Raw genomic sequence first — 25,130 nt, 5'->3', positions numbered from 1 at the left:
GGTGTTATAAATATAACGTATTACGCAAAATTTCTCCAGGCATAACTCTTTGATGTGAATGTTCTTGACAGGCAATGAATACCAGGGAAAGTGGCAAAGCTTCATCCAGTTTAGGTCTTCAGGACTTTGATTTGCTTCGGGTAATAGGCAGAGGAAGTTATGCCAAAGTACTATTGGTGCGATTAAAAAAAACAGATCGTATTTATGCAATGAAAGTTGTGAAAAAAGAGCTGGTCAATGATGATGAGGTAAGTACAATGATTTATTATTTCTGAACTGTTAAATTGGATTAAGTGTACTATTTCGGAGAAAACCTCAATGTTTGTGTCTTAAATTTCAGTCTATTCTAAATAAATGCTTCAGACAGATTACATAAGATAGATTTAATATAATGTGATGATTACTAGATTTTTAAAAAATCAAAATTAAACCATATTATTATCAAGGGAAAGTAGTGGAACTTTGTAAAAGTTTTCATAGACCATAATATTGAAAGATTTATTGGTGGTGTTTTCTCTTTGCATGTAGGCTCTTGTTTCATGATAATCAGTGCTTTTGATATTTGGCCTAGTTACTAATTACATTTATGATAATTGAATTACTAAGAACAAATTTATCATAGTTTTAATTATAATTCAGTTTGACATAGATTTCTTTCATATTTTGAAATAGGATATTGATTGGGTACAGACAGAGAAGCATGTTTTTGAACAGGCATCCAATCATCCTTTTCTTGTTGGGCTGCATTCTTGCTTTCAGACAGAAAGCAGGTAAGTTTAAAAGATAATGGGATGATTACTGGGCTTTACACAATGAGAACTGCTTTCTGCTGTAAACTGGAAGTGGAAGACATGGAGATGGACACAACAGTACTATGCTTAAAATTTCCTACTACTCAGAGGCCGATCAGTGATACCATTTTAACACTGGATCAGCATTTGGCATTAGGAAATTACCCGCTTTAGGCAAAAAAAAAAAAAAAGGCCAGGTCATAAATATCTCTTAAGAGTCTCGTTTTAGTTCTTAAAGTTTCCTAGAATTTAGCTAGAGGGAGAAATCCTAACTTCTTTACGTTAAGTAACAGATGAAAATGATTTACCTTGCAAATGCTAAACTTGGGGTGAGAGTGAAAAACTCTGGATTACTGGTGGTACTATTTTCCAATAGAAGAAGGAGTTGACACAACTGTGCTGGTTTATTTTCTTGTATCTTCTGTGATTAAATAGCTTTCTACTCCAACTACCCTTTGTTTCCACCAAATTCCTGGAGTGTTTGTTAAGGGTGAATCTATAGAATGCTCTCTGTGTTGTAACTGGTCTTTGTAGTGTTTAAGATGCAAAATGACACTGCCTTATTTTGAATCTTGGTTTCATGTGCTCTCTGCTGTTGTTTATTTTTTTAAGCCTGCTGACATGTAAAGTTCCTAGATTTAATCCCTGCTGATTATTTCTTATTTATTTTCTTTCTTTCTTTTTTTTTTTTTTTTAAATTAAAAAATACTTTTGGGGCTCCTGGGTGGCTCAGTCGGTTAAGTGTCTGCCTTCGGCTCGGGTCATGGCCCCAGGTCCTAGGATCGACCCTAAGTCGGGCTCCCTGTTCAGCAGGGAGTCTGCTTCTCTGGGATCTGCCTGCTGCTCTGCCTACTTGTGCTCTCTATCTCTCTGTCAAAGAAATAAATAAAGAATCTTAAAAAAAAAAAAACAAAACTTTTTTCTCTCCAAGTTTTTATTTAAATTCCAGTTTGTTAACATACAGTGTAATATTAGTTTCAGGTGTACAGTATAGTGTAGTAATACTTTCATACAACACCTGTTGCTCCTTGAGAGTACCCTCAATCCCCACCACCTCTGCCTCTGCCCACCTCCCCTCTAGTAACCATCAGTTTGTTCTATAGAGTTAAGAGTCCGTTTCTTGGTTTGCCTCTCTTCCCCCTGCCCTATGTTCATTTGTTCTGCTTCTTATCTCTTCTCTGTTTTAGATTGTTCTTTGTCATAGAGTACGTAAATGGAGGAGATCTAATGTTTCATATGCAGCGACAAAGAAAACTTCCTGAAGAACATGCCAGGTAGATGTGTACTGTTTGTGTTAGATTTTTGCTGGAGGTGGAGCTGGTGGGAGGGGGTGGCAAGGTGGGGAATGTTGTGGGGAGGGAATGCTATGGGACTTTTTGTGTGCCACTGATTGAAAAGAGTAGATAAATCATGTATTTTGATGTTGTTAGTTTTTTGTAACTCATGTAGGGACTAAGCTACAAGTTAGTTTACATTATAATATATAAATTATATGTAATGTTAACATACATATTAATATAAGCAGTTGAAAAGTATAAACAGTGTTAAAGGGGGAGCCTTTAGTTTTCTAAACCCAGTTATTTTAAAATACTTTGTCTATTCAATATCCACAATTGAATGAATTTATAAACACTTACTCATCTAAGGTTTGCAGTGCTCTCTGACAGTTTTTCATTGATTATTATTTGTATATACTTGAGAATAATAAAACAATTTCTTTTAAGCTGTTATGTAACTCTTCCTATAATTATAATTTCTGAATTGTTCTGCCTTTGGCCTTTTTTTTTTTCCCTCTGATCACATACCTATTGATAAATAAGAGATCATTAAATATTGTTTATTAATTTTGTGTCTTTAATTTGATATTATTATTTAAGATTATAAATTGCTTATATGTTGGAGGAATTAGGTGGGGAAGGATCATGGCCTGGATAAGTTTAATTCATCTGTGCCATGTTTTGTTTTGTACTTAGAATTAGGAATAATCCTCACCCTTTAGTGGTCCATAAAAGTAAGGCCAAAATGAAGCATAGGAGTCTGCATATGCATGTGATGAAGGTTAAAGATTTTATTTTTATAAATACTTGTTCAGTGAAAATCTTGCTAGGACATTGATTATTTCTTACCACAAGGAGATAATATCCTTCAATTTTGTAAGAAGGTAGAAATTGTATTAATCTAATCTTGGGCCAAACTGTGTTTGGTTTTGTTAATTTCCTGTATGTTCGTTTCCTGTATTTAGTCTTTATTAAATGATCACCCTTCATAGCAAAGCCACAAATGCTATTTCTGATTGTGACCATAGCTTGTATTTATTCCTTATTTGTTCAGTTGGACTTGGGGGAGGTAGTTTTTACTGTAAAAAAAAAAAAAAAAAGAGCTTATGTCGAGACTTGCAAATTAAAAAGTTTATGACTTTAATGTAGGCTGGAACTTTTTTTTTTTTTAAGATTTTATTTATTTATTTGACAGAGAGAGATCACAAGTAGGCAGAACAGCAGGCAGAGAGAGAGGAGGAAGCAGGCTCCCCGCCGAGCAGAGAGCCCAATGTGGGGCTTGATCCCAGAGTCCTGGGATCATGACCTGAGCTGAAGGCAGAGGCTTTAACCCACTGAGCCACCCAGGTGCCCCATAGGCTGGAACTTTTATAATTGTGTTTTGGGCTCAGATATTTTAAAGTAGTACTTCAATTTGTGTTTTGGTATTATTTCTAAAAACATTGGGAGAAAAAAATCTTTTGACATGATTTTGGTGTTTTCATTTGCAGATGGGAGTAGGACTTCTAGAAACTTAAAACAATTTAAAAATTTGAATCAAATGAGTTATTTTTCATTTTAGATTTTACTCTGCAGAAATCAGTCTAGCATTAAATTATCTTCATGAACGAGGGATAATTTATAGAGATTTGAAATTGGACAATGTATTGCTGGACTCAGAAGGACACATTAAACTCACTGACTACGGCATGTGTAAGGTGAGGGAAATTTCTAGTTAATCAGAGGGTCTCAGCAGCTCACAAAATTCTTTTGGTAAAATAACAATATTTAAAATTGAGGAAATGACTGCTACTTTGGGGTGCTTTTTGGGATTTTAGCACAAGGATATAGATACGTATTTTCTAACCATTTACAAAATTCCATATTTTCTGTGAGTGTTATATGTGCTATAATAAGAGTCAATTTCTTTTTATTGTCTGTAAGCTTTTTATCTTGAATGTTGTGATACTACAGAAGAAAATTTGGAAATAAAAATTGTCTGCAATCCCATGACTTTAACATAACTACTTACATGTCACCCTCCAGTTTTTGCTATTTTGCTATTTAATTGTAACTTTTGATGATGCATTCAGGATTTTATCAGGAAATCTGTCATTTTTTTATATTTAAGGTGTAAATATCTGACATGAAGTATGGTAGAACAAAATAAGAATTTCAGTTACTCTCAGGACATGTCCTTTATTTCTTGGAACTTTATTCTTTCCGTAACAGTGTTTCATTTAAGGGTCCACTGTTTTTCCACAAAATGTGTAGGGAGCTACTCTCCTTGTTAAAAGTCGCTGGGACAGAATTATCCTCACACAGTAATATGGCAACAAGCATGTAAATGTGTGAATTACACTCCCCCATTCACCTGAGGGAAATGCCTCCAGAGCTTGGAGATTATTTAAATGTTAACATTAAGTAAGACACTCTAATAGTATTGAAGATTTGACCTTATTATCTGTTCAGCAACACTAGAAAAGAAAATCTTTACCTAAAGTACTTTTGCTTTTAGGTACAAAACTCAGGCATTTATCTTTTCTTATATTCAAATTTGTTTCCTTAAATTTTTCTATCACACAAATCTTTAATCATAAACAAGTAGAGATTTAATAGGCAAACCCCTATGTACCCATCACTGAGATTTGTGATACCTTTTTCATCTCTGTCACTTTTTTTTTTTTTAAGATTTGGTTGATTTATTAGAGAGAGAGCATGAGATGGGGGATGGGTAGAGGGAGAAGGAGAAGCAGATCCTCTGCCAAGCAGGTAGCCCAACGCAGCTCAGTCCCAGGACTCTGGGATCATGACATAAGCTGAAGGCAGATGCTGAACCAATTGAACCACCAGACACCCCTCTCCATCACTTTTTCCCCAGTGGATTTTTGTCTTATTTCAAAAGAAAAATGACAATCACATAAAAGTCAACAACAAAACCATGAGGGATGCTAACCTTGTTATAAAGTGTACATATTAAAATAACAATGAGACTTAATTTTTGCATGCCAGATACTGGTTTTTATAATAGTCTACTTACAAGAGTTTAAAGTAACGGGTATTCTCCTATATCATTGGTGAGTGTATGCATTGTTACAATCTTGTGGAAAACAGTTGGTGGCGATATATCAGGATTTTTAAAGATGTACAGCCACACTCTTCTGTCTAGTACTTCTGCCTCTGCGATATTCTGAGTACATATTTTGGTCTATGAGGAAAAGTTTGTGACCGAGTTTTTTATTGTAGTTTGTGATAAATATTATAAATAATCTAAGTGGCCACTGGTAACAACAATGATTAGGGAAATTATGGCATGACCACAGAACAGAGCATTGTGAAGTCATTAAAATGTTTACCAGAAGTTCATGACCATGTAAAATGTTTATAATATAACATTAAATAAAGTTCTAAAGTATAGCATTGTCTAATTCTATATGTGTTGTCGTGTTATGTAGCATTACACCCTTATTTTGTTCACTTTTACGTATTTTTTAAGTTACTATAATGGGCATGCATTACTTAAACAATGAAACTCACAAAAATGAGTTGTCTTTCTCTTGCTTGCTTAATTGTATATTTAGTATTATTTAGCCTGTTTTTATTTTTTTAAAGATTTTATTTATTTGACAGAGAGAGATCACAAGTAGGCAGAGAGGCAGGCAGAGAGAGAGGGAGGGAAGCAGGCTCCCCAGTGAGTAGAGAGCCCTATGCGTGGCTCAATCCCAGGACTCTGGAATCATGACCTGAGCTGAAGGCAGAGTCTTTAACCCACTGAGCCACCCAGGTGCCCCTAGCTTGTTTTTAAACTATCTTTTTATTGTTGATTTCTTATTTAATTGCTGTGGCCAGCAAATGGTCTAAATGATACAGGTTCTTTGAAAATATATTGAGGTTTCCTTTGTGACTTAGTATTTGATCAGTATCCCACATGTACTTAAAAAAGAATATACAGGGGCACCTGGGTGGCTCAGTTGGTTAAGCGACTGCCTTGGCTTGGGTCATGATCCCAGGTCCTGGGATCAAGCCCCGCATCAGGCTTCCTGCTCAGTGGAGAGCCTGCTTCTTCCTTTCCCTCTGCTGCTCTGCCTACTTGTGTTCTCTCTCTCTCTCTCTCCATCTCTCTGTCAAATAAATAAATAAAATCTTTAAAAAAAAAAAAAGAGGATATATGTAATTTCTTGTTTGTATGCAAGGCATCTCTGTCTGTCACACCCTCTTTCCCTCCTCCCTCTCTCCTCACATGCACATAGATTACACATACTTTCTATTACATTTAGCTCTGGATTTTATCTAAATCTTTTTCTGCTTACTAGATTTTTTTTTGTCTGTATTATTTATCATTTTCTGATACAGATGTGTTAAAATCACATATCATGATTGCAAATTATATTATCAGTTCAGCCTAATGTGGGGTCAGTCCCAGGACCCTGGGATCATGACCCGAGCCCAAGGCAGACGCTTAATGACTGAGCCACCCAGGCGTCCCTCAAATGTAATTTTTATCTTAACTGAACTGTACCAATAGCTAATGAGGACAGGTTTTCTTTAAGCTACTTAATGGCAACCTGTGGTTTTAATAATATGGACAACTATGCTAGTGGTATTTTATTTAAGCTTTATATATTACCATAGATGCTGAGTTTATATGATGATGAAATAAAAGAGATGAATTTAGAAGATAATTTCCTGTCTTACTATATCATTTCTTTTCTTTTCTTTTCTTTTTTTTTTTTATAAAAGGAAGGATTACGGCCAGGAGATACAACCAGCACTTTTTGTGGTACTCCCAATTACATTGCTCCTGAAATTTTAAGAGGAGAAGATTATGGTAATAAATACATAGGTGGCATTTTAGCTGTGTGCTAGATGGGTGGTTAAATGTGGTACCAATTGCATTATATTACACTATAGTATTTAAACACTAATCTTATTAATATAAACTTTCTTGATCCCCTTAAAACCTACATGAAACCCTAAACTATGAAATCAGAGACAGTGAGACCTTACCAGTATTTGAAGGTACAGATTTGAATAATATTTTATTAAGGGCAACACTAAAAGTATTAGGTACTAATACAAGCAGTTTATACATATTAATTAAGCCTGTTAATAATCCTAGGAGGTAAGCACTGGTAAATTTCCATTTTTAGAGAAAGTTTAAATAACTTGCCCAAGGTCCTACAGCTAGAAAGTGGCAGAGTAGGGATTTAAATTTTAGCCATGTGACTCCAGAGTCACGAACCCCTAGAAGATTGTTTCTATTTCCTGGGATGTTTCCTCCAGGAATCTAAAAAATGAGGGAAAGATTGACTGCTGGACAGGAACCAGAGGATATATTTATCTTAAGCATACATTTGACTTCTTGGGTTCTGACCCTCTGATTTCAGCAGATGTAAAGGAGGATGGGTACTTCTGACAGCTGCTCATAATCTGATTCCAAGGTCCTTCAAGGATCTTTAATCAGCTAGCAAAAGATCAGGTTTCAGACCAAGGAAAGTTATTCTCAAGTACAATTTAATGATATCCTCAAAAACAACATGTTAGAAACAGATCATGAGTCTGAAATTACAGGCATACTTGAGAAAAGAAACTTTTGTTTCATTTCCAATATTGTATATTTATTTGTTTTTAAAGATTTTATTTACTTATTTTAGGGAGAGTGATAGAGAGAGCCTATGCAGGTACGGGGAGGGGCAGAGGCACAGGGAGAGGAAGAGGGAAAGAATCCCAAGCAGATTGCCCTGAGCTGGTACCTGACACAGGGATCAAACCCATGACCTTGACATTGTTACCTGAGCTGAAACCAAGAGCCAGGCACTTAAATGAATGAGCCACCCAGGTGTCCTTCCAATATTATATTTTTAAAGCTATCTTTTTGGTACCTCCCCTTTTTGATAACTGAATTATTCCAATAATCGTCATTGCCTCCCATGATGGTTACAATGCATTTAAAGTTTAGTTTTTCATTATGTTTATTTTTTCATTATATAATAGAATGAATCTCAAGTTACTGACTTTTGGGAATGCAAAAGAGATCATTTGTTACTTCAAAGAATTTCTTTTTTGAAGGTTTCAGTGTCGACTGGTGGGCCCTCGGAGTACTAATGTTTGAGATGATGGCAGGAAGATCTCCATTTGATATTGTTGGAAGCTCTGATAACCCTGATCAAAACACAGAGGATTATCTCTTCCAAGGTAATTTACAGTATTTTATAGAGATTCTCCGTGAATAACCTATTCTAGAGCATGAATGAGGATGGCTCACATTTTTACTTTGAGTAAGAAAGAGGAAAATAATTTGGACAGTGTACTTCTTAATAATGTGAGTCTTCAATTTTTTTAAAAGATACATCTTCCCACCTCTACCTTCAGTCCATTTGCCGACTACTCTGTCACACTCAAAAATAAAACTTTAGATTGTGTATCATAGAGAGTGGAGGAGGGAATCCTGTGGCTAGAGAGGATAGTCTTTTCACATGCACCCCGAGGGGGAGTCCATAAGTCCAAGAACAATATGGAGATAAAGTAGGGTACCAAGAATGTAAGAGAATCAAAAGGTGAAAAAAACAGGCCTGCGATTGGAAATACGAAGACTCAAACTGGATACAAACAAGCATATATCGAAGTAATATATGTCATGCCTTATTTTTTCTGCTAAAGTGCCTTATGTTCCTTGTAATAAAAATGTAAAGATTGAAGCTATGTAAAAGTTAAATATGTAATGCCATAATTTTGTCTTTCTAGTTATTTTGGAAAAGCAAATACGCATACCGCGTTCTCTATCCGTAAAAGCTGCAGGTGTCCTGAAGAGTTTTCTCAACAAGGTATAAATCGTATATAACAATCTTTAGTGGTTTATCTGTATGTAAATGAAACTGTAAGTAGAGGTTCAGGCAGTGTAACGTTCCAAAACATCAGAGTATGTGATTTTTTTTCCGTTAGGTCTGGAATTTGTCTCTTCACCAAAGAGTACTTTGACAGCATTAGATCGTGAGATGAGTTGTCCTTTCCATTTTGGCAATGTAATTCACCCCCAGCGATATATTACATATGGTGTTTTTAAGTAAATGATATATATCATGTACACAATTAGAGAAAAATTACAGTCTTTGGGGATAGCCTCAGTGGTATTCATAGCTCCGGTACTGAGTTTTCTTTGGGTTATTACTCACTTGGCAGTAGTATTCCCTACAGATGATCATGTCGGAAGCCCAAGATAGAATTCAGAAGAAATGAAGTGTTATCATTGGTCTTTAAAAGTCTGAAGACCATTCAATTATTTGTTGTTGTTGGTAGGTTAGAAGAGTTTTAGGATCTAAGATTATGATTCTGAACATTTTTTACTCACAACACTTCTAACACTAAATGTGTAGGTTTTTCCCGACACCAACAACCAATTCTCCAGCTCTCCAGACATACTGGGTGTCCCACAATTCATTTTTTGGGGCACTAACTGCCCAGAGTTAACATCAGATTCAGGGTTTAAGGGCTCAGGCTCACAAGACTGTCTTCACTTCAGAGGCCATCACAAGTACTGAGCACCCACAGTTCTGTGTAACTTGACTGCAAAGTTGGGGGTTCCCACAACCCTCCCACTTCAGGTTTGAGAATTTGCTGGAATGGCTCACAGAACTCTGGGAAATAGTTTCCTTACCATCACTAGTTTGTTATAAAGGATATAGTGCACAACCAGATGAAAAGATACACAAGGCAAGGTCCAGAAGGATCCTGAAAGCACGGGAGCTTCTGTCCCTGTGGAGTTGGGGTGCAGCACCCTCACAGCACATGGGTGTTCACCAACCCAGGAGCTCTCCAAGCCCAAGGTTCAGAGGGTTTTGTGGCAGTTCCGTGACATTCAGCATGACTGATTAAATCATTGGCCAGTGGTGATCGAACTCCATTTCCAGCCCCTCTGAAAAGGAGGCTGAAAGTTACAACTCTGGTAATCACACGGTTTGTTCCTCTGGCATCCAGATCCCATCCTGAAGCTCTGACAGGCCCACCAAGAGTCACCTTATTAGCATAAAATAAGGTATAATCAAAAGGGATTTGTTATGAAAAACAACACTTCTGAGACTCAGGAAATTACAAGGGTTTTAGGAGCTCCGCATCAGGAACCTGGGACAGACCCCAGATATGCTTCTTACCGTGTTACAGCGATCTTGGCAAATTGTAAATCTTACTTTAAATAAATTGTAGGTTAGAAAGTAGGTTGATGTGTGTTTACCTTCTCAGGTACATGTAGATAAGATAATGACGAATTTTAATAAAATAAGAAGTTGAGGTTTCTGAGTACTTTATATGAAGAAAGATTTTAAAATGGAAATCTAAGTGTCGACACACTGAAAAATGAAGGTGAGAGGTTTTAATATTCAAAACAAAATGTCTTTTATTGGAAAGGAGAATGGGAACATGGCCTCATTCACAGTCATGAATAAGCCATGGCTTTTTATAAGCTGCATTCCCTTCTCAGTCCTGTGATTCACCTAATGGTTGTGTCACTATTGTACACAGATGTTGGTTTGTTGCTATAATTGGGCATAGGGCTTTTTTTTTTTTTAAGATTATTTGTTTATTTATTTGACAGACAGAGATCACAAGTAGGCAGAGAGGCAGGCAGAGAGAGAGGGAGAAACAGGCTCCCCACTGAGCAGAGAGCCCGATGTGGGGCTTGATCCTAGGACCCTGGGATCATGACCTGAGCCGAAGGTAGAGGCTTTAACCCACTGACCCACCCAGGCATCCCGGGCATAGGGCTTTTAAAATGAGCCAAGAACAGACTTGTGAAGTTTGGTGTCTGTATATTTTGAACAGTACTCTAACCTATGCCAAAGAAATATCAGGAAACCACTCAAATGATTCTGGTGCTCTTTCCTCCCTTTTTCTTCAGCAAGGAGTAGACCTATGTCCACTAGAACCACATGATAGCTGAAGAGAGAGTCACAAGGAAATCTTGTCACAAGATTCAGTCTAGTATTATATTACATAGAAATGAGAGGTAGACCATACTGATTTCAGAAATAGAAGTATCATATAATACACATGAAACCCAGGTCACAAGATGATTATTCTAAAGCATGATATCCACTCACTTCTTGAAACATTTCTTCCCACCATAGGACCCAAAGGAACGATTAGGTTGTCATCCACAAACAGGATTTGCTGATATTCAGGGACACCCATTCTTTCGAAATGTTGATTGGGATATGGTATGTAAATTTTCATTGTTTTCGATGTTAGGTTTCATTATTATCTTGGGCCAAATTTTATTTTCTTGAAAGAATGCTGAAAAAAAATGTATTACAGCTTCAATAACTTAAAACCACTCTCTAAAGTGCTTTTTAAAAAGCTTTTAAAACAGTAACAACTTGGAATATTAACTAAATGGACCAGGTTGTTGTAAAAGTAAGGCTTGCATCAGTGTTCAGTTTTGTAAATGATTTCCATCCTTGTGAATACTGTAGAGCCATTGCTAAGAACGCACTGGGATAGGACGAGGAGGCATCTGAGGGCAGAGGAGCGATGTAGAGGTGGAATTTTTCTGGGAACGTAGGCTTGAGCTGTCATCTAATATGTCTTTTCTAGATGGAGCAAAAGCAGGTGGTACCTCCCTTTAAACCAAATATTTCTGGGGAATTTGGTTTGGACAACTTCGATTCTCAGTTTACTAATGAACCTGTCCAGCTCACTCCAGATGATGAGTAAGTAATTCTATAGACTGAAATATTTCTAAAGTTCTTTGGAAGTTTCACTGTTAGTGCTTCATTATCAGATTATAGTATGATTTATTTAGCCACTCAGTTATGGGGTATTTGAATCTATGACACTCTTTTAAGTTATAACAGCCGCCCTCTTCTGCTTTGCCTTCCATGCCTTATCTCAAATTCTCACAACAGCCTTGTAAATCTACTTGCTGTCCTCTTCGTCTTAGAGACGAGGAAACTGAGGCTCAGAGAGGTGAAGCAGAGTTTCACAGTTGCCAGGCAGCGGCGTCAGGACGCAAACCCACGTCTGCCCGAGGCCCGTGCTCCTGCCGCTGTCCTGGGCTGCCCCGCTGTGCCGACGGCCATTTTTGTCTGAGTCCCTGTAGGTCCCTTAAGATAGACTCCTAGAAAACGAATTAGGTCCAAGGGGATCACATGCTTCAAGCTCTTGATGTGTATTGCCAGATTGCTTTTTTTAAAAGAGTACATTACCCTACCAAGTCCAGCCAACAGTGATCTGGCATGTTTTTTATGGTTAAAACTTACATGTTTTTTATCTTTTAAAAGTGTGGTTTAGAATAATTTGGGGGTATTTTGATCACTGACCTGTCATTACAGATTTGTTCTCTCATCGCGAGGAAGCCCTTCCTCCTCAGCAGTATTTTTACTCACATCTTCCAATTCCTCTCACATTCCTCACACAGCTGTTCCAGACTGTCTCTACATTTTAGAAGCCTTCAGTCCTACCCCCGCGTCCCCCACCATAGTGGATCAGCCTTGCCTTACCTTGACTGCAAGGACTGGGACCTCCTGGTGTGAACTTGCTCCCTTTTCATCTCTCAGCAGACCATGGAGAGGCTCACAATTGCTCTCTTACCTCCTTTTCCTTCTACCTTGTGCTTGGATGTCCCTCGTTTGCAGGGGGTGCCCCATTTCCCTACGTCTGTTTCCTAGTTTCTGCTAGGATTTCATTTTGTCAGTTATGTCTGTTCTTCCACCTCCTTTAATTTCTCTTTCCGGCTGCTGTTCTGCTACTTACCAACATGCTCTGAAATCCTAGTTTTTCCCTTGAATCTTAACACATCTTTGAACCGTCACATTTTCTTACTTCGTTTTCTTCCCAAAATAATTAATAGATGCTCATGGTAAGAGGAAATAAATAAGCAGTATCTCTCTCAAACTCCTTCAGAATAGTCAACATCGGGGGCGCCTCAGTGGGCTAAAGCCTCTGCCTTCGGCTCAGGTCATGATCTCAGTGTCCTGGGATCAAGCCCCGCAAGCAGAGAGCCCGCTTCCCTCCTCTCTCTCTCTGCCTGCCTCTCTGCCTAGTTGTGATCTCTCTGTATGTCAAGTAAATAAATAAAATCTTTAAAAAAAAAAATAGTCAACATCGATTGTCTTATGCTTTCTTTCTTACTCTGGGCACTTCAACTCCTCGCAGTTTAACCTGTTCCTCCAGCATCTGAAGGTTGAATTGACTTGTTAATTTCTGACTTTTAAAGCGTATTCTGATTCGTCTGATTCATCATAATCTCCCCTGACATCTGTACAGCATTTGGCACTAGCCATCCTGGTTCTCTGGCATCTCTGTGACCATTCGTCACCCTTTTTTCCCTGTCCCCTTGAGGCAGGGATGTTCCACAGTTCAGTTCACAGCAGCCGTCTCTTTGCTGTGTGCGGTTTGTGCCTGGGGATTTCAGCCAGCCCCACAATATTGACACCAGCTCTTTCAGTGACTGCCAACGAAATTGGCAAACAGTGTTGAGCAAAAGGCACTGTGCTAAGTATTAGCCATTCAAAGACGATTAAGATGTAGGTCGGTCTCCCAAAAAGCTTCCTGTCTACTGAAGGAGAGAGAGATGTACCAATATCATTACATCTGACAGCATCATGTGTTAGAAGTAACACCAGATTCAATCAAAGGACAGGTATTTGTCCTGACACCACCTATTCCTAACTGGGTAACCTGGGTTTGAATGTCATAACTTCTCTGAGCCTGCTTGTTCTCTTCCTGCCTGTGTCGCAAGGCCACTGTGAAGAATGAAAGAACAGTGGTTCTGGAGCAGCTCACCTCCCCGCCCAGTGGCTCTCCTGAGCTGCATTTCTGTCTGCTGATTTAAACATCTCCCCTAATTCGCCAGACAAGCACCTCAAACACAAACCCTTAAATATTTTCATAACGATGCTTGAGATGTCTGGCTGCGTCAGTCAGTGGAGCACGTGACTCTTGAGCTCGGGGTTGTGATTTCGAGCCCCAGGTTGGTACAGAGATTTAAAAAGAAAGAAAAGAAGAGTAATGATTCTTTATGGTCTCTTTTTCTGTTCTCAATCAGTTCCTTATTTTTATTTACCTTTTTCTGCTCATTATGTCATCACGTATTCGTTCAGATTCAAAATATCCATGATTGTGGACCCTTCCTTTTCCTGAACAAACTAACACATTCAGCGGCCAAGTAAGTCCTGTCTGTTCTTCCTTTACTTCACTACTTGCGTCACATCCTTCATGTTCGTTCCACTGCCGTGAGTCCAGTTCGTATCTCTTTCAGATCATACCCAGAATATGACCCCATCCTCCTCCGTGGATGCCCTCATGGGCATCTTTGCTTTGCCACCCATTCGGCCCATCTCACAAAGTAGCACTCCCAGTTCTGTCACCACCTTGTTGGAAGCCTCCAGGAACCTCCTGCTTGCCTAGCAGATAAAATCTGTCCCCTGGGCAAGCAGTTATGGCCTCCCACGCTCTCCTTCTGCCTGACTCCCTGGCCGTCTCTCTCTCTGTGCTCTTTGTTCTGACCAGTCTCCTGTTACTCTGCGTTCCCTGATGGTGTGCTCTTACCTTTGTTCATGCTGTTCCTCTGTATGCATCCTTCATTTTTGCGTATTGGAATCTTCTCCATCTTTCTGAGCTAGTTCAGGCGCAGCCAGATCTTTGATGAATCAAGGTGAAACTCAGGGTAAACCTCACTGGCTTCTTCGACCTAGCCATTACCTTCCTTTCAGATCACCTGTCATTTGACATGCCTCTGTTCCTGTGCTTTCAACTCGAATAAATTACTTGCATTTTCTCAGACCCAACATCATCTTTCGTGATTCCATATATGTTTATGTAGTGGATGCTGGCGTTTTTGATTTCTCCAACCAGAAGTCACCCTTTATTTTAGAACTGTGGTTAGTTAGAACTGTATGAAACTCAGCGTACTGCTTTCTCTTGTAGCTTTTTGTTGTAGGATGTTCCTTCCCTCCTTGAAGGAAGGGACTGTATCCTGTGTAACTTCGTGCTCTGCAGTATGGTGTGTGCACTTAAGTATTAAAATACTCAATAGTACTGCTCTTACTACATATTAAATTAGAAACCCAGTGTAGCAGAATGCTAGCGTGTCTACACCCTGTGACCCATTACCTCCTTGCAGTGTCTTTCTGGGTACCTGTCCCTATTGCCTTTTCTTTTTTTTTCCTGGGAACCTGCCCATATTTGCCTTTTTTTTTTTTTCTTTAAGATTTTATTTATTTATTTGACAGAGAGAGAGAGACAGACAGACAGCGAGAGAGGGAACACAAGCAGAGGGAGTGGAAGAGGGAGAAGCAGGCATCCCCCTGAGCAGGGAGCCCGATGCGGTACTGGATCCCAGGACCCTGGATCATGACCTGAACCAAAGGCAGGCACTTAATGGCTGAGCCACCCAGGGCCCCCTTCTGGGTTAACCCAGAAGGTTAACTTTTTCTGGGTCTTGTTGTCATCACCTTCCTGTTGAGGTGATGACTAAATTGAATGCTAATTCAGCCTGTATGTTCACCTATAAAGAGGAATGTTGTTCAGGTCAAAAGTTAAAATTAACTAGGCTTGTGACAGTTTGTGACTTTTATTCCTAGCCTTCAATTTTGGACCACCTTTAGTTCTAAACTTGCTTATGGGATGGTTAGTCTTCTTTTATTTTCAGTACTCTTGGTTCTTCTAGAAAATGTTTTGGAACTAATCTAAAACACTTAATAGATTTCCCCTCCAGAATTTATGTAAATTAGCCTTATTTTTTCTTTTTAAAATTTTGTTTTACCAATTAAATAAAAAGTTGGTTTATGAAAATTAATGTATTTTTCTTTCAACAGTGACATCGTGAGGAAGATTGATCAGTCTGAATTCGAAGGTTTTGAGTACATCAATCCTCTTTTGATGTCTGCAGAAGAATGTGTCTGATCCTCATTTTCCAGCTATGCATTTTGCTTGTGTTGCCATTTAATGCATGAATAAACTTGTTACCACCTGGGATACAATGAACCATTTTGTATTTTTCACCTACGAAAAAACACTCAATATCTTCTATTATTGGCTGTGAGAGTCAATTTATTACATCTAACTGTGAAAAAGAAAATGAAACTAGTTTCCAGACAGTTGTGTCAACACTTAACTATATTGGTAATCCAGCAGCCTACTGATGAGTAATGAGGTTGTCCTTTTGTTTAAAGAAACTACTTGCCACCGCCTTTAAACAGAGTATCGTAGCATTAAGACACCTGGTGGGATTATATCATAAGCCTCCGTAATTTTTTCATTCTTCACCTCACCTTGAAGTGTTTAATTTTGATATAAAACAATGATTCAAAAAAAAGCAATTTATTATATTTCCCATTACTTTCTGAGTTGTTTGTGTTTAAAAATTCAGCTGTAAGTTTTATTGCCTTGGATAATTAATTGCCTTGGATAATTATTGATTTTTAAGGCAGCAGTTATTAAATTGGTAATAAAAGATGACTCTTGCTTTGAATTAGGGAATACACATTCTGCTTGAGGGAGAAAAATGGGCACATTTTATTAAGCATCAGATTCCAATCATTAGCTGTTTTTGAAAAACTTATGAGAGTGATTTCTTTAGTATAGGGGCATTAACTTCTGAGCTTACCCCTTTCTAACTGGAAAGTTAATAAATGGCACGCAAAGAGCCAGGATGCTTTTGAATGGAGCATGTCTCAGCATATAGAAAGGAAAAAAATAGAAATTTAAAATAGATACAGAAAAGTGCAATGGTGAGATTTATTTCTTTCTTAGCAAATCCCACAGTTATTTTTTGTGATTTGATTTAGATAATAAGGAAGTGCTCGTTATCAGACTTGTAAAAACATTCCATTATCCAGTGGAGACAGAATGTATGCTATTTTTCCTTATAATGTAGTATACAGGAAAAGTATTTATCTTCCAAATAGTGGCTTAACCATACTCACTTCTTTACCAAAGCCCCATCATCCCTACTTTTGGACCCTGTTTATGGAGTCTTCAGTGAAATTTTAAAAAATAAAGTAAACACGAATAAATATTAAGGACACGCACATATAAGCACCATGTTTCAGCTCCTTAAGTGAGTTTGTATTAAGTAGGTAACACAGGTAATCAGAGTGGAATACATTTCAGAGGTAGAGTTCTTCAGATTATTTTTTATTAATATTAGTGGTTAGCAATTTATTATTTAAAGGGATGCCAGTGATAGCATCTGTTTATTTTTTTTAATGAAAAGGGATGTAAAAAGTAACCATAATCATCTAAGTTACTCACAGTTGTCCAGTCTTGGTAAAATTGAATTTGGGGGAAAGGTAGCTAGTCTTAAAATTAGAATGATTTAAAATTTATAGGCATTTAATAAATTATCTCTTTTTGTGATGCTACATTTTATTAGAAATGTAATTTTTCTGAGGTTTCTGGCCATATACTCATTTTTCTTGAAATAACTAAATCTGAAAGCAATGAAAACCTCAAAAAGAAAAAGTTTATATACGTTCCCATGTTTATATAACAGATATATATCTTTTCTTAATACCTAAAACTTGTTTTAAGAAGCAATATTCACTGCAAACCATAAACCCATAGGAAATTCTGACATGTCAGAAATGTATTTATGATCTTGCTTTTAAGTGGTACGGTTTCCCTAGGGCATTAGTTCTCAGATTTCAGAATGGGGAACAGTCACATGGGACATTGTTTAAAATGCACATTGCTGGGCCCACCTTACAATTCTGTTGGGTCTTTGAACCTTATTTTGAGAAACACTTTCTTGGAGCTATTCTTTCATGTCCTGTAGTTATATATTAGAATATTCATGATAAGTTTTGAGAAAGGGGTAGGCAGTGAGTTACTATCTTATCTACAATTTTAAATAAATTTCGAATGACTTCCTCAGGTTAGATATCCGCCCCCCCCAAAAAAATCCCATCTATTTTCTATCAGGAGTGTTACAAATGATGAACATTTTTCTGTGATAAGGTTTTAACCATTATTCAGGGTGGTTTTTTGTTTTAAAATTTTTTTTAACAGATAAGATTTACCATGTATATTTTATACAAAACTGCATTACAAATATGTTTTTAATTGCATTGTTTTTTTGTAGTGTTTAAGTGCCATGCCAGTTCCTTTTATATTATATAGAGATTCTCTCAAAATACTCAATGGGAATAAGGCAGCTGACAGAATGGGATTTTGGTGTTCTAAGAAAAAATTTATTTTGCATAAGCATGTCCATGGTTAGATCATTTTACGTGTCTGCAGCCCGAATTGCATATCAGGTATTGTGCTTGTTTAGTACCTGTACATTTACTTTTTAACTTTTGATTTTTATCATGTGGAATACTGCCTTGGTCATCATAATGTAATCTGTGTTTGTGTACCCTTTTTTTACTTTAAAATCTTTAAATAAAATGTTTAATACTCATCAGGACTGGAACAGGTGTGATATGTAGCATTTCAGAAATTTGTGTAAGAACAGGGTGCATCAGAATTTGTTCAAGAAGGAAAGTAGAAATTGTAGAGTTTGGAATTTTGTTCTACTTAAATTAGCATTCTGGTAGTACTCATGCCACAATCACAGACATTCATTCATAAAATATTGTTCAGTGTATTTTTAAACTCACTCTTCTATGTATCCCTGCTATTGGAAAACAAATTAGTAAGAAATGAGCTGAATGTAGAGCATTTTAACTAGTTTTAAAACTGAAGCAAATTTGAACAGATTCCGAATAGGTTTTTCCCAAATTATGTTGCACAGTGATCTAAAGTTCCAGAACTCCTTTCTTGGTTGTAGTTGGTGCCTGTAGATAACAGCTGTGAGACTGGCGCCCCACACTTAGCAAACCTCTTTATCATAGCTTAATGTCGCCTTCCCTTCACGAGGAGAATGAAATCTTAAGTGCCTTTACTTTTTTTTCCCTCAGTGGACTTGTCAGAGAGTGAGGGGATGTATATTAAAAGGACCAAAGACTGATCTCCTGTGTCTTATTTTATTTTATTTTTTTAAAGATTTTATTTTATTTTATTTTATTTGAGAGAGAGAGAGAGCATGAGAAGGGGGAGGGTCAGAGGGAGAAGCAGACTCCCTGCCAAACAGGGGAGCCCGATGTGGGACTCGATCCTGGGACTCCAGGATCATGACCTAGGCCGAAGGCAGTTGCTTAACCAACTGAGCCACCCAGGCGCCCTAAAGATTTTATTTTATTTAAGATTTTATTTCTTTATTTGACAGAGAGAGAGATGTGGAGAGAGAACATACGCAGGGGCAGTGGGAGAGGGAGAAGCAGTCTCTACGCTGAGCAGGCAGCCCGATGTGGGGCTCAATCCCAGGACTCCGGGATCATGACCTGAGCCAAAGGCAGACGATTAATGACTAAGCAACCCAGGCAACCCAGAAGATTTTATTTTAAAGTAATCTCTACACTAAGCGTGGAGCTCAAACTTAAACCCTGAGATCAAGTCATATGCTCCACCAACTAAGCCAGCCCCGCACCTCCTGTGTCTTACTATTTTATCCTAATTTCAATTCTTGCTTAAAATGGAGTTACAGGTGGTATTAACGAAGCTCTGCTCCAGCTAGCCCCAGTGTCAAATCATGAGTTTGTTTTCTTTGAGATAGTAAAATCCCAAAACAGAGTTCAGAGAGGAGCTTTGCAGCTTTAGGGAAACTGCAGGAAGGCAGTCACTAAGGCAACTGCCTTAGTGACTGCCTTCCTGCAGTTTCCCTAAAGGTAAAGCCAATCCCCAGTTTTTAAAATTCAACAGCTTAGTTTCTGGACAACACCCACCAGTGAGTCAATTTGTATATTGATGGCCTATCTCCCTAGATTGACCCTCCTCTGCCCTAGCACTTGAAGGATCAGTTAAAACCCAGATGATCCGTGTACTTTGTATCCATAGTTTATTGTTCCAGAATATACTGTAATTTACTATGCACGGTGCCAAAAAAGAATCTCTGGCCTTGACATTCAAGATGGAGCGTGGACACTGAAAAAGATGTTTGTGTCTACAACAAAGAGTCCGATGAGAGGAACCAAATAAATGCAGTAAATGTACAGTATGTGGTTGTAATAGTTTATCATCTTCACCAGTGAAACTTGTCTTGAGTTTTACTTGACATTCGTATGTAATTTATGCGAGACGTTTTTCAGATTTATGGTAGATTCCACAAAGCTTTCAGAATTCATATATACACAGTAAGAATTCATTTATATACAATAAAAATTTATGTATGTACATACATGCTTTCATATATTATATTCGATTGTTTTTGGCTCTTGTGCCCAGAAATATGAATGGGAGTGGGAGAGAAAATTGTTGGATGCTCCTGCTTAGACTGGATTTTGTACAATTCATCTCTGAAATTTATGATGAAAATGAACCCGGCTCAGAATTTGAGAGTGATTTTTGGTAGTCAGTCCACCTTCATGTAGCCATTTGTGCCTTACTGACATTAACACTATTTTTACTGTCATTACTATTAATGTTTTTACTGAAGAAAATGAAATTATAATTTTTCTAAGAGTTAAGTGATTGCTTGGCCTGATCTTTTTTTTTTTTTTTATTCGACAGAAATCACAACTAGGCAGAGAGGCAGGCAGAGAGAGAAGAGGAAGCAGGCTCTCCACGGAGCAGAGAGCCCGACGTGGGGCTCGATCCCAGGACCCTGAGATCATGACCTGAGCGGAAAGCAGAGGCTTTAACCCACTGAGCCACCCAGGTGCCCCTGATCTTTTATAGGATGTCTGAAAGTTAAAAAAAAAAAACCCATGCCAGCTGGATTTGAGCGTTGAGATTCAGCTTTTTTTTTTTTTTTTTTTTTTTTTTTGGTAAGATTTTATTTATGTATCACAGAGAGGGAGAGCACAAGCAGGGGTAGTGACAGGTGGAGAGGGAGAAGTAGGCTCCCCACTGAGCAGGGATCCCAATGTGGGGTGGGGCTCGATCCCATGATCCTAGATTCCATGATCCTGGGGTCACAACCTGAGTGAAAGACCCAAACTGACTGAACCATGCAGGTGCCCCCAAGAACTTTAGCTTTTCATTGACAGTTTAGCTGATCAGAAGCAAATTCTAATTCTATAGGAATGCCCGTTAGAAAAGAGAGACAGTTGAAAAGCTCTAACAAAATCCTTGAAAAATTAGATACTGTTATTTTTTTTCCATAAAAGGTAAGTGCTGAGTTTCTAGACGCAGTGACACGAAATGAGATTTAAAACTTACCTGTTATAAACTGTCTGCAATGTGGGTGGTTATACTTGGTTATTTTTTACGTTATTCATAATGTAAAAAAGGGGAAAATCAGGTAAAGGTAGTTAAGTACAGAAACTATTCTAACTCACATTTTATGGCCTTTTACAGAACATTTTCTCTCTAAGCAACATTTCTTTCTAGGCACTCTAGGTTTTTATTTAAAAGTCAGGTTTTAAACTTAAGGATCATGAAAGGATGTGCCTTTGTGAACAGTTCGAAAGTTTACCCATTTTGAAACGATATTTCAATGAGGAAAATCTAAATCACTGTGGCAAAGACTTCACATTTTGCTATTAATCCTTAAGTTTAAATTTTTAATTTTATTTATTGGAGGCATTACAATGTGTCTAGCACTCTGCCAATTCTGCAGGATTTAGAAACATTTTATTATGAGAAATTTTTTGTGATCTAAAGAATAAATTCGTTCAGAAAAGTTGGCGTAACTTCAAAGGAATAGTCTGTATGCATGTTATTCCTTTAGGTAGGGGATATTTCCTACGATTAAAATAAAAATTAACATTCTCCCGCAGGCAGTGAGGTCCGAAACACAGAGCAGTATGTCCGCCTCTTGCAATGGTGATTCTATCTCCTTTACCACCACCAGGGGCCAGTCTGCTGCTGTAATCAAGGTCAGAGTCACCTCAGCCCTCTGGGAGACGCCGTCTGTCCACCGAAGGCCAGTGAGCAAGAGATTCTAGGATTTCATAGGTGCTCAACGGGTCTTGGCGATTTTACAGAACTTTTGGAAATCAACATTTGAACTGCTCTTCTGAAGGAAATCTCAGATATGTTATCTAGGAGTCTGGCAAGTTTTCACAAAAGTGCTTTGCCTTCTGGGTGTCAGAACTTTGATATTTATTCAACACAAGTGAGGACCTACTATGTGCCAGGCACCGGGGAATAATTCAAGCAAGGATTTAGTCATATCACATCTCATGCTACCTGGGCATTTTCCCCTTCTATAGAGGGTACTTTCAGCTGAAAATACAACCAAGGTTTTTTTTGGCCATTTAAACACCGAGAAATTCAGCAAAAATAAAATCCAAGATTCTTCAGTTGTGGAACTTTCGGTATCAAATATGGCGTGGCCTCAAAGATTTAACCCATGAATGTTTGCAAACACTCAGATTATCCATTAAAAACATGATCTCAGAAAAATTTTGACTCTGTTTCTATTTCAAAAACACTAAATACTTTTGTACTGGAGGTAAGGGGTTGAAAGCATCAATTTGCCAAGAAAAGGCTTTTTTTTTTTTAAGATTATTTATTTGACAGAGATCACTAGTAAACAGAGAGGCAGGCAGAGAGAGGGAGGGGAAAGCAGGTTCCCCACTGAGCAGAGAGCCTGAAGAGGGGTTTGATTTCAGGACCCTGAGATCATGACCTGAGTCGAAGGCAGAGGCTTAACCCTCTGAGTCACCCACGCGCCCCAAGAAAAGGCATTTTTTTGTTAATCCTGTTGAAAATGAATTTCCACCGTGCCTCAATTCTAGGCAGGTATTTACTTCATTGCCCAAAATAACTGCTTGTACAATGTGCCGTAAGTTTCTTTAAACAACCTCACACCTTCTCCTTCACAGGCTTTTTCATCGACAACTTTTTTAAGACTGGGTGTGTTGTAGACACCACTTTGTAATGTGCAGATTGTAACTCAGTAGTAAGAGGAACTGGGAAGTATGATGTCTGTCCACTTGCACAGTATTCTTAAAAGTATAAGAATTCCTTTGCATTTTTTAAAATACAGGTGAAAGCTTGTACTTTATCATGAGGCTTGGCAGGAGTTTTTTGGGTTGTGTGTGTGTGTGTGTGTGTGTGTGTGTGTGTGTGTGTTTACTTTTGCTTGATTTTCACTGATGCCAGAGGAAGTTGAATTTCCCAAAGAAATTTGCTCCTCGATGTTGAATCCACCCAGAAAGGAATATTATTTACTGATTTTAATAGCTGACATGGGCCAGGTCTATGCCAAACATTTTGCATTCAATCCTAAGAAACTTCTGGCAATGCCTCCCACCCAGACCTACTAAACTGAAGTCTCTGGAGTGGGACCCGAGATTAGCATCTCAGACAAGTCTCGGTTTAAAATTTGAGAACCACTAACCTGTATTAATATGGGCTACTTTCACCATTCAACAGATCTTTTTTAAAAATGGAGATTTAGGAAGCAAACTCCCTATGTTTCTGGTGCCTACTGCTTCTCAAGAGATTTTATATAAATACAAAGTTTGCTCTAAAATCTGTCTCCTTCTGAGAAATTACACACAACGAACACATGGTTTTTCAAATTCTGTCTTGCTGACTCAAAGGCCATCTCTGTGGGTATGTTTAACACCTCAGTCCGTTCTCTGCAACTGTGTCAGTTCAAGTCGGCCAGCCTTTCGAGTGCTGCTGTACCCCATCGTTCCAGAGTTTGAGCCTCCTACTCTATAGACAGGCCAGGACCCCTTCCTTTCAAGCAAGTAATGCTGTGTGGTAGTCCATCAGAAACTGTTCCCAGGAGCGCCTGGGTGGCTCAGTCGGTTAAGCCTCTGCCTTCGCCTCAGGTCATGATCCCAGAGTCCTGGGATCGAGCCCTGCATCAGGTTCCCTGCTTAGCAAGGAGCCTGTTTCTCCCTCTCCTACTCCCCCTGCTTGTACTCTCTTTCTCTCTCTATCTCTCTCTGTCAAATAAATACATAAAATCTTTTAAAAAAGAAGAGGAAAAAAAAGAAACTCTTCCCATATCTGACACTGGGTGTGAGCCTGCCCAGTGAAAGAATCCTGTGTCTGGCCTCCTCCCCCAACTCAGACACCCTCAGATCAAGAAGTCCAAGAGGCTGCTGATTTCTGGGAACTCAAGGTGCCCTCTGAAACACACCTCTCACTAATGCTCTAGGTGACTGCGAGGGTTCGTTCTTTTAGCTCTCTTGGAGCCCATATGTGGTGATCTGTGCCGACCACCCACCATGTGACTCCAGAGGGGTAACCTGCCTCATCCTTGCTTTCCCATCCTTCTCTGTTTTCACCCTTCCCAAACTCAACCATCCCTCTTCCCTACCCTCGTAGCATTTCTCCAATGCCCACTGGGATCCTCCTTCCTGGTTCAATGAACATTATCAAAGCTCTCAACCTATTCATGGCACTCTCCTTCTCCTTCTGACGCCCCTAGGGTCATTGCTTTCCCTCCACACTCTGAAGTAGAAACTGCTTGTTCTCCAGATGGTTCCCAGCCCAGGGGCCAGCACTCTTCTGGTTCCTTTGTGCCACTGCCTACTATGGCTCCTCCACCCAAGTAGGAAAGTCCCACTTCTTCCAGGTCCATGCCACGTGGCTCGACCTCCTTGTCTGATAACGCCCTCCTGTTTATTCCATTTCACCCAAGGAGGATTTGGCCCCTGGCACATTGCTCTCTCTACCCTAAGGGCTACTTCCTTCCCCGGAACAGAAATCATGAGCTGAGCTGAAGGGAGACACTTAACCGACTGAGCCCCCCAGGCGGTCCCATTCGTTGGCTTGTTTTATTATCATCTGTCACTTCCACCAATCTGGGGGCTCCACGAGGAAAGGGGCCATGTCAGTTTCATTGACCTCTATAGTCCCAGCCCCTGGAGCAATGCTTGGTACACAGACCCTCCAGAAATATTTATTAAGTGAATGAATAAAGGAGTGAATGAACAAACATCACTGGAAAGAGGAAGCTCCCAGTGGCTGGTGGTTTCCCTCTGAGGGGACATCATCAGAGTAACTTTCATTGCTAGAGAGGAGTAGGGGCTAAGGAGCCAGGACTTTGAAGAGACCACGTCGATGGTTTTTATGCTTTTATAGGGACTGGAAAGTGGAGCTAGGAAAAGGCCTTCACCCACACACTGAATGCTGACCTAGG

At 38.8% G+C, this 25,130-nt stretch overlaps 1 protein-coding gene across 2 annotated transcripts in view; it reads left to right on the top strand.

Moving 5' to 3' along the window:
* PRKCI (protein kinase C iota) overlaps positions 1 to 18,443 on the top strand; it is a 68,189-nt gene extending 49,746 nt beyond the window's left edge. For both annotated transcript variants that reach the window (XM_046003156.1, XM_046003157.1), the window contains exons 9-18: positions 72 to 248; positions 673 to 770; positions 1,979 to 2,065; positions 3,630 to 3,765; positions 6,788 to 6,875; positions 8,117 to 8,242; positions 8,792 to 8,871; positions 11,167 to 11,256; positions 11,633 to 11,748; positions 15,856 to 18,443. In XM_046003156.1, coding sequence (XP_045859112.1) covers positions 72 to 248; positions 673 to 770; positions 1,979 to 2,065; positions 3,630 to 3,765; positions 6,788 to 6,875; positions 8,117 to 8,242; positions 8,792 to 8,871; positions 11,167 to 11,256; positions 11,633 to 11,748; positions 15,856 to 15,943 — 1,086 coding nt within the window. In that variant the 3' untranslated portion in view covers positions 15,944 to 18,443. The remainder of the gene's footprint in view (positions 1 to 71; positions 249 to 672; positions 771 to 1,978; positions 2,066 to 3,629; positions 3,766 to 6,787; positions 6,876 to 8,116; positions 8,243 to 8,791; positions 8,872 to 11,166; positions 11,257 to 11,632; positions 11,749 to 15,855) is intronic.
* The last annotated feature ends 6,687 nt before the right edge of the window (positions 18,444 to 25,130 follow it).

The sequence above is a fragment of the Meles meles genome, chromosome 4, assembly GCF_922984935.1.
Source record: "Meles meles chromosome 4, mMelMel3.1 paternal haplotype, whole genome shotgun sequence".
Classification (NCBI taxonomy): Eukaryota; Metazoa; Chordata; class Mammalia; order Carnivora; family Mustelidae; genus Meles; species Meles meles.
This window is presented reverse-complemented; position numbering and strand designations above follow the sequence as displayed.